General features: G+C 43.6%; 1 protein-coding gene across 2 annotated transcripts in view; it reads left to right on the top strand.

Annotated features, from left to right (window-relative positions):
- iars1 (isoleucyl-tRNA synthetase 1) overlaps positions 1 to 15768 on the top strand; it is a 274070-nt gene that overhangs the window by 95777 nt on the left and 162525 nt on the right. For both annotated transcript variants that reach the window (XM_086001804.1, XM_086001803.1), the window contains exon 14: positions 9772 to 9898. In XM_086001804.1, coding sequence (XP_085857930.1) covers positions 9772 to 9898 — 127 coding nt within the window. The remainder of the gene's footprint in view (positions 1 to 9771; positions 9899 to 15768) is intronic.

Raw genomic sequence — 15768 nt, 5'->3', positions numbered from 1 at the left:
TGAGGTGACTGTTGACCGGGATGGTTAATTGAACTCAGAGAGACAGGCTGGTTTCAGAGATATTTTGAGAAACCGTAGGGTTTTGGAACAGGTTTTTAAAAATTGTTGTACTATCCAGTTATTAGGAGCCTTTCATTGTTCATAGAGCTAAATTAGCTGAATATCAGTTGAGAGTAAGCAATTGGTTGCACTGTTTATTTTATCCATTACAGCTTTGTTGCTTTATTGAAAGCAAAGTTAATATTCCAGTATTTATTAAATACAAAGAACAATAATATGCAGCTAATAATACTCATTTCATATCTTATTTTCATACTTTATTTGAAGTGAATGAAATGCATTTCATTACTATTTGTGCATTAATACTGTCGTACTCAAACATCAGAATTTTAAACTTCAGCATTGTGTTTTATTACATTTAATTAGACACAAGGATTGTAAAATACAGTGCTGTGCATCAGCACCACCAAATATTCTCTACTATTTTTTTAAAGTGAAGGGAACTTAAAAGAAGGCAGTTTGGCTATCACATTAATTTTAATTTAGATTCATATACTACTTTTCTCCATGTAAAATAGTTTTCCATTGTATTTGACGTATCAGTTGTGTTTTTTTTTTGCCTGCTATGCTACTGAAATTTTGGCTATAGACTCGTACCTCATCTATGGTGAGTGTGCAGCTGTTGCTCTGTTCAGTTGTAGCCTTGTCTGCTGTTTGGCTGCTACCTTCTGTGGGCAAGTTTTTTTTGGTTGGGAATGGCTTGTGGCAGAATGCTGTGTCCCTGGGAAGTTTAAAAAAACTTAAGGGTGAATGAATACTGCTTTGCAAGACATGCCTCTTGTTGACAGACAAAATGGCATTACCAGTAACCTCTTGTGTACACTTTCGTTCTTTTGGTTGGGTAAAAGCAGCGAAAACGGAGCAGAAACTCGCTTGAATACTCACTTTATTGGCCTTGCTATTAAAACTTGTCCGTAGCTCAACATTAATGACACCAAGGCTTCATAAATCAATTAAATGAAACCAAAGCAGCAGATAGGTATACCTTCACTGTCTTTTGTGTACGAGTTTGATTGGCAGTACAATTAATTAATCCACTTTACCTTAGGACTCAGAGTTGGTGTTCAAGTACTTTATGCAGGTTAGCAGTTTGAATTTACATTTGTCTTTTTGGGTCAATGTCATGTGAATTTTATACCACAAGGTGGAACCATTTAATATTAATAACAACAGAAAATGCTGGAAACACTCAGCAGGTCAGGCAGCATCGAGGAGAGAGAAAGAGAGTCAACTTTTCGGGTCGAGGACCCTTCGTCAGAACCTCGACCCGAAACGTTGACTCTCTCTTTCTCTCTCCTCGATGCTGCCTGACCTGCTGAGTGTTTCCAGCACTTTCTGTTGTTATTTCAGATTTCCAGCATCCGCAGTGTTTTGCTATACCATTTAATGCAATTTGTTCTCCGCTGCATGTAGAAGACAAAAGTGGAGTTTTGAGTGAGTCTTAATTTTAATGGTCCTATGTTAAACGTGTCTAGTACAAACCTCTGATTATGTCTCAACTAAGGGTGTGTTAGTGGAGCCTGATGTAAATATAGGCCAATGCAAGAAACTGTTGATGTATGTAAAGAGAAGCTGCAAATGTTAGAACTATTTAGTAGAAACAGAAAATGCTGGATGAAAAGAGAAAAGTTAATATTTTGGGTGCAGACCCCTCTATAAAACTGGAAGTTGGAAGGTAAGTAAGCAAGCTCGGGGGGAAAAGAGGAGAAAAATTGGTTCCAATCACAGAGGCAGTTAATGGTTTAGTAATCTACAAAACAGAAGGGTCTGCATTCGAAATGTTAACCTGTCTTTTCTCTTGTATAACAGTTCCTTCAACATTCTAAACCTCCAGAATGTTCTCTTTCTATTGTAAGGAATTTACATGAAATCTATTTCAGTAAAGTCGGCTTAAGTGAGTAAGTACCACTTGATAGCACTTTTGACAACTCCTTCCATCACTTTGCTGATAATTGGGAGTAGGCTGATAGGGCGGTAATTGGCCAGGTTGAATTTGTCCTTCATTTTGTGGAATTAATGCCAGAACAAACTCTCCCCTCCCACCCCCCCCATTAATTTTATTTCTGGAAAAAAGTATCAAGAAAGTGATCAAAATATAAAATGTTATTAAAATTAAATAATGTATCTTAAAAGAATGACAGTTCTTGTCTTTAACTTGGAATTTGAGAGGTGTAATCCCAGTGGAGTACCAGGTAATGCAGCTGGTTGGCATTTGGGGATAGCGAAAGATTGAGACTGAATAGAGAAATCTTTTTTTTAAAAAGTTTACACTTCAGATGACTGATTTGCTGCCTAAGTTAATTCTATTCATCAGCCACAAGGACTCATCAAAACACCAATTGGCATGTTGATGGTATCCTGAAAAGAATGCTAACCAAGAAGAATGGCCCAGCTCAGCCACGCATTTATGATTGCATCATGTCTCTGGTCAAGTGTTCCTGGTTTATGCTGTCCGCCTAACAAAGGTTGAACTCTTGTCTGCCAAGGGAACAGTCAACTTTCCATGGCGGACCTGGTAATCTGATCCGTAAGCCAGACAGGCCCAGGTACTGTTGATAATTGACTATTCAGTCTGGTTCTCCAAGGAACCTAGAAAGGCAGATATGTCATGAGTAGATGAGATTCTTCCTATAACATCCCGAGATAAAATGTTGCTGTCTGAACAAGCAGCAGGTAGCTTACCAGTACTCTGTGGTGGTAAGCTACGTGTTTTTTTCTGGTTAAACTCCAGCAGTATGCCTGTACACATTTGGGGGTCCTTAAATCTTGGCTGCTGTTGCCAATTTGCTCCTAAACTCTCTAGACTTGGGTAAGTGGAATGAATTGTTTACAAAGCGCACGTGTGTATCCATTGTAGGCAAACAAAGACTCTTACCTTTGTGGATTTTGTAGTACATTAGTTTGGGAGACTCATAATCATGGTGATGGGTTTCCGACCATTTCAGACATCTGGCTGACCAAAACAAACACTTGGGGCTAAAAATTCAGTTTGGGGTGCCCAGCTCGCCTGGGCGCCAGAATTACCGCTGCGCGCTGAGCCACTTGCGCCATCGGGATATTCAGTTTCAGCGCCCCAATTGGAAGCCGGCCGCTAAACAAGGGTTTCGGCGCCCCGCTTGGGGCGATGAAACTGAATATCGGCGCGCAAAGTGCCGCAGCGCCACCCGCTGCGGCACGGCAGGCTGCGGTACTGCAGGCCTTCCTCCCACTGTTAAGGGGGAGGTGCCTGCAACAGCGCGATCCCCGCTCGCGAGTGCCGGCAAATGAGCCCGGCACCAAGGAGAAGTGCCGGGCTCTCGGGAAACAGCCGGCAATGCCGCGGGGGGGGGGGGGGGGGGGCGGTGTAGGAGGCCGGGGACGGAGGTGCGGGCAGGCGGCCGCCGAAAAACCGGCCGGCCGCACCTCCGCCTTAACTCGCCCCACTACCGCCACAGGTAGGCCCCTGTGTACCGGTCGCTGTTTGCGGCCGGCGCGGAAGAGGCGGCTGCGACCTAATATGGCGCTCGGGGCGGTAGCGGGGCGCTGCGCACACCGATGACGTCATCGGTGGCGGCGCAGCGCTACAGGCTAACGCCGCCATTAGCGCCCCGCTAAATATCGCGGTGGTTGTGGCCAGAGGCGCAAAAGCCCTCTTTGGGCGCAAACTGGTGGCGCAGACCACTGAATTTCTAGGCCTTGGAGTTAGAACGGGGATTGAGCTTTGAGGAATGAGTAGATAAGATGGGTTTTTTCTGATAAGAGATGCCTGATGGTGACATTCATAAGATAAGTTTTGTTGCAGCCCTAGAACAATATGATTTCACAACTCAAAATTAAACTTCCTTATTATTATTCACATATGGCTTTAAAACTAGGTCCAAGCATATTCATATTTCAGTAAAGATTCTGTCAGATTCAGATGCAGGCAGACTAAAATCCCAGCTCTGGCTGAAACAACTGTGATTTATGCTAGACAGTAATTTGCCAATTTTGGCCTGGTCATCAAATGCATCACTGAGTGGATGCAAGCTGAAGGAAAGGAAAATAGTCAGTGATTATACTTCTGGTCATATTTTAGTATTGATCCTCAACTTCACTCCACCCACAGAGCAGCATTGGCAGAGGCAGTAGAGATGTTCACAGTTGCCCGAGGGGACGTAATGGGTACAACCTGAGGGGATATAATGTATTTAAGAAGGGGAAAAAAAGCAAAAGATAGATGAAAAGTTTCTGTACCAGGAATAAAGGTTTGAAGACTGAAATTTTTCATCGGTGCATTCACATGTCCTTTACATTTTGCTCTAATATCTCACTTTAGAAGATATAATGGCCCAGAAATTCGGGTCCCCACGGGTGAGTACGCGCTGGGTACTCACCCGTAGGCCCAATGAAAGTGTCGGTTTTGTGCATGCACTGCGCATGCGTGGGAAACCCAAACTTCCGTTCTCTTAAAGGAAGGGTTCACAGGTCGAATGCTTGCACCGGAGAGGCAGCGCGTACGCCTGGAGCTTCTGGTTTTTTTCCAGGTTTTTCCGGGAGGGTAAGTCTCCAGCAGCTACGCTTATAAAAAGCAGTCGCAAGGCCTGCTTTTAACAAGGTAAGTGGTGAATTAAGTAAAATTAAAACATTTTTTCCACAGTTTAATTATTTTAAAATACTTTAAAGAAAGGTAAGTTTATTTTTTGCCCCGTTAGAAAATAAAATTAATTTTTTCAAAAATTTAAATTATTGTTTAAAATAGCTATTTTATGTAATGTATAGTTATTTTAAAAATGTGATGTTTTTAAAAAAAATGTATTTGAAGTTTTAGTTATGTTTTGGGGCCGAATTGTATTCATAGATTTGACAGGTCTTCCTGTCAAATCTATGAATACAGATTCCCTGCTAACATTGGCTCTCCATGGCCCACGTGATCCCAGGGGACACTTTGAACTAACTGCGCCCCTGGGATACGCAAGCACTGCGCGCCGGCAGCTGGAGCAGGCCCAGGATCGGAATCCCACGCGGGCCCACAGCACAACGGCTGTTCGCAAAGGATCATTGCAGCAGTTAGATGACTGACTTCACCAAGAGCTATAATTAGCTGCATTTGACGTGGATGGATAAAAAGGCAAGCAATTGTAAAAGTGCCAAGTTGCTATTTCCCATGCTGATTTATTTTGATGGAACATGAAATCCATATTAGGCTGAATAAAGTTGGTAATTCAACACAAGTTGAGTGTTACCTGTGAGAATTGGATACTGATGACCTCCTCTGTACGTACATTTGTGTTTGACATGGGCAACAGCCAAAGTAACTTACTTAAAGATGCCAAAGATATAAAATGAGTAGAAAAGTTCATATTGAGTTTCGGACCGTTACTTAGAACTGACTGATGACACTATACTGTGGGCAAAGTTTAGTAGAGGGGGTGCACGTTTAAGGTCTTTGGTGCACTGCAGTATTTACCTATTTTTTTAAATTCGTTCCTGGGATGTGGGCATCGCTGGCACGGCCAGTATTTATTGTCCATCCCTAATTGAGCTCGAGAAGGTGGTGGTGAGCTGCCTTCTTGAACTGTTGCAGCCTGTGCGGTCAAGGTACTCCCATAGTACTGTTAGGGAGAGAGTTCCAGGATTTTGACACAGCGATGATGAAGGAACGGCGATATATTTCCAAATCAGGGTGATGTGTGACTTGGAGGTGATGGTGTTCCCATGCAGCTGCTGCCCTGGTCCTTCTAGGTGGTAGATGTCGTGATTTGGGAGCAGCTGTCGAAGAAACTTTGGCGAATTGCTGCAGTGCATCTTGTAGGTGGTACGCACTGCAGTCACGGTGCGCTGGTGGTGGAGAGAGTGAGTGTTTAAGGTGGTGGATGGGGTGCCAATCAAGCGGGCTGCTTTGTCCTGGGTGTTGTTGAGCTTCTTGAGTGTTGTTGGAGCTGCGCTCTTCCAGGCAAGTGGAGAGTATTCCATCACACTCCTGACTTTTGCCTTGTAGATGGTGGAAAGGCTTTGGGGAGTCAGGAGACCTAGACTATTAAAAATTAATCTCCAAATAATCTAACACTTGTTCAGCTCCATTCAAAATTAATGATTGGTTGATCAAATGGCTTGATATCTAGTTATTATCAATAACATTTTATTTAAAAAAGAACTATTGTACGGTTACCTTTTGTAGTAATTTTCTTTTGGCATTATTTGATGGAAGAAATCAAGAGTGGAAATGAAATACTGAAGTCCAAAAGCTGAAGTACTTGCATTTCATACATAAGATTTAGGAGCAGGAGTAGGTCATTTGGTCCCTCGAGCCTGCTCCGCCATTCAATACGATCATGGTTGATCTGATCTTGGCCTCAACTCCACTTCCCTGCCCACTCCCCATAACTCTTGACTCCCTTACCATTCAAAAATCTGTCTCTCTCCACCTTAAATATACTCAATGACCCAGCCTCCACAGCCCTCTGGGGAAGAGAATTCCAAAGATTCACGACCCTCTGAGAGAAGAAATTCCTCCTCATTTCCATTTTAAATGGGTGCCCCCTTAATCTGAAATTATGCCCCCTAGTTCTAGATTCCCCCACGAGGGGAAACATCCTCTCTGCATCTACCTTGTCAAGCCCCTTCAGAATCTTCTATGTTTCAATAAGATCCCCTCTCATTCTTCCAAACTCCAATGAGTATAGGCCCAATCTGCTCAACCTTTCTTCATAAGACAACCCCTTCCTCTCCGGAATCAACCTCGTAAACCTTCTCTGAACTGCCTCCAATGCAAGTATATCCTTCCTTAAATAAGGAGACCAAAACTGTACGCAGTACTCCAGGTGTGGTCTCACCAACGCCCTGTACAGCTGTAACAGGACTTCCCTACTTTTATACTCCATTCCCTTTGCAGTAAAGGCCAACATTCCATTTGCCTTCCTAATTAGTTGCTGTACCTGCATGCTAACTTTTTGTGATTCATGTACAAGGACCCCCAGATCCCTCTGTACCTCAGCATTTTGTAATCTCTCCCCATTTAAATAATTGTTTTTATTTTTCCTACCAAAGTGGATAACCTCGCATTTTCCCACATTATACTCTATCTGCCAGTTTTTTGCCCACTCACTTAGCCTATCTATATCCCTTTGGAGATTCTTTGCGTCCTCCACACAATTTGCTTTCCCACCTATTTTTGTATCATCAGCAAATTTGGCTACATTACACTCGGTCCCTTCATCCAAGTCATTTAATATAGATTGTAAATAGTTGAGGCCCCAGCACTGATCCCTGTGGCACCCCACTAGTTACATTTTGCCAACCTGAAAATTACCCAATCATCCCGACTCTCTGTTTTCTGTTCGTTAGGCAATCCTCTATCCATGCTAACGTATTACCCCCAACCCCGTGAGCTCTTATCTTGTGCGGTAACCTTTTATGTGGCACTTTATCGAAGAACAATATTTTTGTAGCTGTCCCTTGCCCTTATTTTTCTCTTTTAAACTAGGGAAGAACAATTAACTTGGGGAACCTGACTGAAAGCTGGGGCTCTAGAATTACACAGCATAGTTGGCCAACTTCTACAACACGGCAGTAGATTCTGCAGCAAGTCTGTTCAGGATTTATATGCTGTATAAAAATAATGCTAAATTTGTGACTTTTGTTTGGAAAAATGTGTATTTTAAATCCTTCGGAAGCAGTTTACAGTGCTTAGCCAGAGTCCCTATGCCCTCATTAACTGTTTACAGCAATAACTGCCATTTAACACTAAGCTACCTCAACTGATTTAGCCAGGTTTAAGTGACATCTAAATGTTAAATAGTAGGTTACCAGTACCGAGTGTTCTGAATCAGAATGGTATCAATTGACACCAACTTTTTAATAGTTAATTTCCAACTCACTCTGTGCACTTGCTAACCTGGACTTTTGAGCTCCAGTAAGGCAAATTGATTAAAGAACAGATCATTGGGATTACACAATCCCTCTGCACCTCGTGAATTGTGCAAGATGTGAAATGCATGTGATTGAGGAGCTGCATATCAATAGAGATTAAAAGATTGGTGCCATTTGACACCACTTCGAATCCGAACAGCAAGCATTCATTTCAACACAGTTAGTGGAGAAAGCTAGGAAAGGAAATCATGGCTGGGGAGAAATTTTGCGGTGGGTGCTACTTCAGTGCCTCATGCAGCCTTTGTAATCATGCAGCATGAAGGAACCTGACTAAAAGCATTGAACCAGCAGTATTGTGAATTGAAGAAATTACAGAGATTGAAGTAAAAAAAGAACTTGCATTTATATAGCACCTTTCACAGCCTCAGGACTTCACAGCCAATTAAGTATTTTTGAAGTGTGGTCACTGTTTTGTAGGGAAACACAGCAGCCAATATGCACACTGCAAATTCCCAGAAACAGTAATGAGATAAATGTCCAGATAATCTGTTTTGGTGGTGTTGGTTAAGGCATAAATATTGGCCACACTGGGCGAACACCATTCTCTTCTTCGAAAAGTACCATGGAATCTTTTACATCCACCTGAGAGGGCAGACAGGGCCTCAGTTTAACGTATTATCTAAAAAAAAAAAAAGGCACCTCTTGTGCAGCATTACTTCAGAAGTGCTGCATTACCTCAGAAGTGCAGCATTCCCTCAGAACTGCACTGAATTGCCAGTCTAGATAGGGCCCGATGGCGCATCTACGGCATATGCCATTAATATGGTGCAGAAATTCTGGTAAATTATGGCGCAAGTGACTTACGCCATTACATACGTCACACCATATTTTGTTGGGGCTTTTGTGCTGCGACACAGACCCTGCCCCATTAAAATCAACAGCAAGCTCAAGTTTGCTGAATTAATGCCACTTTGATCGCCATAGCCACTTACACCATTGCAGAATGTTTGGTGCAATCACAGGAATCATAGTTTACTGTTTAAATTAAGGAATAATTGTGTTGCCCTCATTGGATACTTAAAAAAAAAGGTATTCATTGGTACAATAGCAAAATACTGCGGATGCATTGGTGCAGTTCTGACAGTGTCTTGGGTCACTGATGCAAAGTGGAAAACATATCTGCCTTAAACTACCATCCGAATGTGACTTTTTTTTGTGTATTTCGAATCATCAATCCTATGCATTGGGAATGTGGCCATCAGTGATCACAGTGTGCCTATTGACACCATATTAAAATCCAAATGGTAAATCAGAAACAGCACTGGGATTACAGACTGCTTGAGCAATTGAAAACTAAAAGCTTCTGGTTTACGTGTTGTTTGCACAGCCTCAATGCAAAGGGGGTAGTCGCTGTTCCATCTAGTGAACTAATCAGGCAGTTATTTTTTTTTTAAGGCCTTAAGGCTTATCAGCTCTCTCTAATTTGAATTTGTACTTGTTTCTGCCCATCAGTTCAACCTTCAAACGTCTATTTGAAACATTTTCATGCCCGAGTAGCATTACTTCAGCCATTGGCCGTGCCGCTCCCGATCCACAGCTATGCTCGGTGCAGCATATTCTAGTTATTTTTCCAGCAAATTGTGGCGTAAATTTGCCACTGGAGGATTGGGAAGCACAGCAGTTTTACTTATGGCGTTCATCGCTAATATCGCCATTGCAGTGAATTCCGGGCCATTATGTGGTCAAGTCTCTGGAGTGGTGCTTGAACCTGTGACTTTCTGACTCCGAGGCAAGGCTATAGAAAATATTGAATATGAGCTGAAATAACACCAAGTAATGTTTTTATTTATCCTAAGTGAATCATTTAATTTGCACACACAGGGTACCAGAATTCGTCAGAGAAAAGAGATTTGGAAATTGGTTGAAGGATGCTCGTGATTGGGCCATTTCTCGGAACAGATACTGGGGAACTCCCATCCCATTATGGGTTAGTGAAGACTTTGAGGAGGTGAGTAATGAAGTGAACTATCTAGATATTGTGCATGAAGAAAAAAAATAAGTAATTCAGGTTCCCAGAGATCTTCTAAGATGCTTTGTTTAAAGAAAATAAAATACAAGAGATTGAGATTTTCAAATTTAAAGTTTTTGTCCATCATATCAGTTGACTAAACTGAAATACGATTTTGATGGTACTGTGCATTAATGCTGTATACAAGCACCACAGATGGAACTGCAGACCAATTTGATTTCCATCCTCCTTTCCCCCCTCACCCATCCCCCAATTGCTAATCTGAGCCAACCTGTGTAACTATGGCAACAGGAACTGGACCATCTATATATATAAAGCGGCTCTTCTGTCTGTCCCGATGTCTGTCTGTCCGTTCTCTATACGTTTGAAAGTTACAGAGCGTCCCGACGCGCGCGTCGCCTCAAAAGAAAGCTTGCGATTCCGGACCGGTCATAGGCGTATTTACGTTTTGGCCGGACAAAAATCCCGCCCGCAGTATCCCAAAAACGTTCAGCGTTCCGCTCATTAGCATCTCATTAGCGACCGTGTGACGTCGAGGTCGACCAATCGGACGGCGGGTTCCTTCCTACAGTTGAGTGTCGAGTGACTCGACGATTGACCAATCCTACGCTTCGGTGACCTGACCGGTCGACCAATCGTTGCGTGTGTGGGCGGGCCTTATCCTTCTGAACCGAGGTGAGTGGCCGCCATCTTGATTTTTCACAATTTTTTCCCCCACACTTTCTGTGTGTTAGGGAACTAAGGTAAATATTTTAAGGATGTGTTAGGGAATTAATTAACAATTTATTTGAGTTTTATATTGTGTTTAGCAACCCCCCCCGCCCCCTCCTCCTCACCCTCGCGCAGGGGGGACTCGGGGCCTGAAGCTCAAAAAATTTCTCTCTCTCTCTTTCTTCCCTCTCGCTCTCTCCTTCTCCTCTTCCCTCTCTCCTCTTCCCTTTCTCTCCTTCTCCTCTTCCCTGTCTCTCTCTACTTCCCCCTCTCAGGTTTCACGGTGTCGGGGCCGCAGCGCGGGCGGGCCGCCCGAAGTTTCCCGCTCGCTAACGGCCGCCAGGGCGCCTCGCGCCGCCCGCACTGACCGCGCATGCACCGCCTGCACTGACCGCGCATGCGCCGACCGCACTGACCGCGCATGCGCCGCCCGCGAGAGCCTGCTCCCGGCACCGGCCGCCGCTCAGCATTCCCGCTCTCGCTAGGCAGGGGGAGGGGCCGGAGAGAGGGACAGAGGGGAGTGGGGGAGGGCGAGGGGAGGGAGACAGGGGAGGGGGAGGAGGGGAGGGAGGGATAGGACAGGGAGAGGACATGACAGGGAGAGGGGGGACACACGGGCAGGGAGACCAAGCGCCCCAAAATTGCCCTCGCAACGCGGGGCTCCCCAGCTAGTCTCCTTTATAAAAGGGAGAGAAGTAGGCAGGGGAGTCCTCGTTATGCGGCTTTCACGTAACCACGTGGCTGCTGATAGTGGTATAGATGGCAGGTTGAGTGGAGGTCTCCTACCTATCCTACTGGAGACAAGAGGTATTTGACCTGGCAGTACCAGCACTGAGAATAAAATGGGGATAATTGGGGAAAAGTTCTTTCTTATGTCGAAATATATAATGATTTTAACATGCCTTGCAGTTTATGGCTTTCAATAACTTTCAATATTTTAATAAATATTTATGACGTTCGTTTCATTTACTTGTCTGAATTAAACCCTTCACTTGCTTTTCATTCTCCTGGGTTTCCCAGAGCGTGTACAGACTGCAGAAGTAGGGGCGATTTGCTCGCATGCCTCCACCAGTGCCACTGTGAATTGGCTGGTGGGTGGTATGTGAGCATGACTTTAGGATGACATTCGCTCAGTGTCTTTCTACCTTTCTTGTGGAGAGACTTCTGGCCTCTGCTTGGTGCCTTCCCACAACAGTGCACCCAAGATAGCGAACTCAGTGGAATGAATGGATCATACTTGTGTCACATTACTGTGTGCAATTGGGTTGAGGGCTAGGAATAGCGGCATCCATTGGAAGTTGGAGGCTATGAAAAGGTATTGATAAGAAACATATGAAAATGATGGACAGGGAAAGACCAGCTGGTACATCAAGCCTGCCCCATACTCCCGATGGCTGAAGCATCATGACCAGACACTTACTAATGCGCTCCCCCGCCCCTCACTGCAGCCATGTAATCTCCTGGGAGATGCGAAATATTCAGACAGCTTGATGTTTTCTCATTGTAGGCATAACCTATGTAATTCCTTTTCTGATCGGCATATGTCCTGCAGATGTCTCATCTACATTAAAGCATAATCTGTTATGAAGCTGAACTTCCAAACAAATTATTTAGAAAACTTTCTGGCATATTCTACTTCTGTCATGTAATCTAATCCGGAAGTTAAGGTTTGAATCTATTTTAGCATTGTGGCCTGCACAATCTTCTGATGACATAACTAAATGTACGCAACTCGGGGGCCAAAATGCTCCTCTTACGATAAACATCTTTAAACATTCTTATCTAAAAAAAAATCTATGCACAGGAAACTGGAAGCCATTCTGGTTGCAGGAAAATTCTCCGTTTTTTGAAACATGCCCATTGATGTACTTTTTAAGTGGTTCCAGATTTAATTCTGTGTATTTTAAAACTTCTGTAGTTGTATTATCATTTTACAGCCTGACTCATTCACGAAAGGGCTGTTCTTTTGCTGTGGTAAACTTTGTTTGACCTGAGAATTTTAGTTGAATTTGTTTTAATTTTGCAAAGAAATGTATGGCATTATATATTGAAATCCAATGCCCTAAAGGAACACAATTTTCATCTTGGGGAAAGAAAAGAGGAAGAAGAGTCATGTGTCATTTTGTTGCAATAACTGTTTCCTCGAAATTATATTGAACAAAAGGATTTGCTGAACAGTTAAAAAAAATTAAGTTTCAGTCTTTTTAAATTCACTTCATGGTTCCCAATGACATTATCATTAGAGACCATTTGTAGGGAAAATAATAAGACTGGAATGCCTCCCATTTGTGGTGTGTGCTTTTTTTTTTTAAGTATAAACAATGTGGGTTGTCTGCAGAGCACATTCTTCCAGATCTATAATCACTGATGTTCAGTCTGGGACAAAACCAGAATCATCTGCATCAGCAGGCAATATAAATGAGCTAAAAACAGAAAATGCTGGAAATACTCAGCAGGTCAGGCAGCATCTGTGGAGAGAGAAACCGAGTTAACGTTTCAGGTCGATGACCTTTCGTCAGACCGTTCTCCTTGCTCTGTCCAATACGCTGTAGTGGCTGCACTGTTAAGATCACGAGTGACAGCAGCGTTCGGAGCAGACTTCCCCAACAATAAATGAAAGGTTGGGTATCTGGAGCTGGCAGTGGCCGAAACAAAACCGAAAGTACCGGGTGGACTGCGAGAGACTTCGTAGTTACATCGGAAATCAGTCGCGTTTAGTATTAGTCGCAGAGTTCCTTTCCTTTCCCTTTCTCTGCTCACCTGCTCCAAAAGGTGAAGTAAATACACCTGTTCCTGCCTCGTGTGCACGGATCTTGGCCCCTGGCTGCCCACAGCGCCCACACAAGACAAGACCACCCGGCACCAGCGGGTAGAAAGCCAAGCGGACACAAGGAGACAGTCTGACCTCTGGTAACCTTGTTTGGACATTCAAATGAGCAAAATATGCAAACCAGCAAAGAGATTTCAGCACTGATTGATTGACTATTCTATAGATATGTGAAGAGAAAAAGATTGGTGCAGTCAAGAGTAGGTCCCTTGCAGTCAGAATCAGGGGAATTTATAATGGGGAACAAAGAAATGGCAAACCAATTAAATACATACTTTGGTTCTGTCTTCACAAAGGAGGACACAAATAACCTCCCTGAGATGTCGGGGAACATAGGGTCTAATGAGAGGGAGGAATTGAATGAAATCAGTATTTGTAGGGAAATGGTGTTAGGGAAATTGACGGGATTGAAGGCCGATAAATCCCCAGGGCCTGATAATCTACATACTAGGGTACTTAAGGAAGTGGCCCTAGAAATAGTAGATGCATTGCTGGTCATCTTCCAAAATTCTATAGACTCTGGAACAGTTCCCATGGATTGGAGGGTAGCTAATGTAACCCCACTATTTTAAAAAAGGTGGTAGAGAGAAAATGGGGAATTATAGACCGGTAAGCCTGACATCGGTAGTAGGGAAAAATGCTAGAGTCCATTATAAAAGATGTAATATAAGAGCACTTGGAAAACAGCGACAGGATCGGACAAAGTCAACATCGAATTACAAAAGGTAAATCATGCTTGACTAATCTACTGGAATTTTTTGAGGATGTAACTGGTAGAATAGATAAGGAAGAACCAGTGGATGTGGTGTATTTGGACTTTCAGAAGGCTTTTGATAAGGTCCTGCATAAGAGATTAGTGTGCAAAGTTAAAGCACACGGGATTGGGGGCAAGGTGTCTTGGATAGAGAACTGGTTGGCAGACAGGAAGCAAAGAGTTGGAATAAACGGGTCTTTTTCCGAGTGGCAGGCAGTGACTAGTGGGGTACCGCAGGGATCGGTCCTAGGACCCCAGCTATTCACAATATATATAAATGATCTAGACGAGGGAACTAGATGCAATATCTCCAAGTTTGCAGACGACACAAAGCTGGGTGGGCGTGTGTGCTGTGAGGTGGATGCAGAGAAACTCCAGTATGATTTGGGCAGATGCATGGCAGATGCAGTATAATGTGGATAAATGCGAGGTTATCCACTTTGGTTGCAAAAACAGGAAGACAGATTATTATCTGAACGGCAATAGATTGGGAAAAGGGGACGTGCAACGAGACCAGGGTGTACTTGTGAAGGGCAGCAGGCGGTTAAGAAGGCAAATGGTATGTTGTCCTTCATAGCGAGAGGATTCGATTACAGGAGCAAGAATGTCTTGCTGCAGTTGTACAGGGCCTTGGTGAGACCACACCTTGAGTATTGTGTGCCGTTTTGGCCACCTTATCTGAGGAAGGAGGTTCTTGCCATAGAGAGCGTGCAGCGAAGATTCACCAGGTTGATACCTGGGATGGCAGGAATGACGTATGAGGAGAGATTGGGTCGATTAGGCTTATATTTGCTAGAGTTTAGAAGAATGAGAGGGGATCTCATTGAATCTTATAAAATTCTAACAGGACTAGACAGACTAGATGCAGGAAGGATTTTCCCGATGGCGGGGGAGTCCAGAACCAGGGGTCACAGTCTAAGGATAAAGGGTAAGCCATTTAGGACTGTGATGAGGAGGAATTTCTTCACCCAGAGAGTGGTGAACCTGTGGAATTCTCTACCACACAAGGCAGTTGAGGCCAATTCATTAAATATATTCAAGTAGGAGTTAGATATGTTTCTTAAGGCTAAAGGGATCAAGGGATATGGGGAGAAAGCAGGGACAGGGTACTGAATTTGGATGATCAGCCACGATCGCATTGAATGGCGGAGCAGGCTCAAGGGGCCGAATGGCCTACTCCTGCTCCTATCTTCTATGTTTCTGTGACTCATTCACTGTGTGTCGAACTGAATCAATGGGGAGCAGGGAGGAGGAAGAGATAAAACAGCAAAAAGGAACAGGAAAAATGACAAGGTAGCTGTTTACCTGAATATTACATTAAAAAACGATGCCTGCAATAGTTTTCTTCTCTCTATTGCATGAATGAAAATAGTGTTTTGGACTATAAATCATTCACTCCATAAGTCTTGAACCTGTCTCCTCTGTCCCCTCCACCCTCATCTCCAACAACAAGTGCGAGGAGCTCATGCACTTCTTTGGCATTAAGATTGAGACCATTCATTCAGCTGCCTCTGCAGCTTCCTTCCTTTCCCCAGCGGCTATAAATATACGTGTGTT

The sequence above is a fragment of the Somniosus microcephalus genome, chromosome 11, assembly GCF_052327205.1.
Source record: "Somniosus microcephalus isolate GS21.2 chromosome 11, FLI_Smic_1.0, whole genome shotgun sequence".
NCBI lineage: Eukaryota > Metazoa > Chordata > Chondrichthyes > Squaliformes > Somniosidae > Somniosus > Somniosus microcephalus.
Note: the sequence above shows the minus strand (reverse complement) of the source record. Positions and strands in the feature narration are given on the sequence as shown.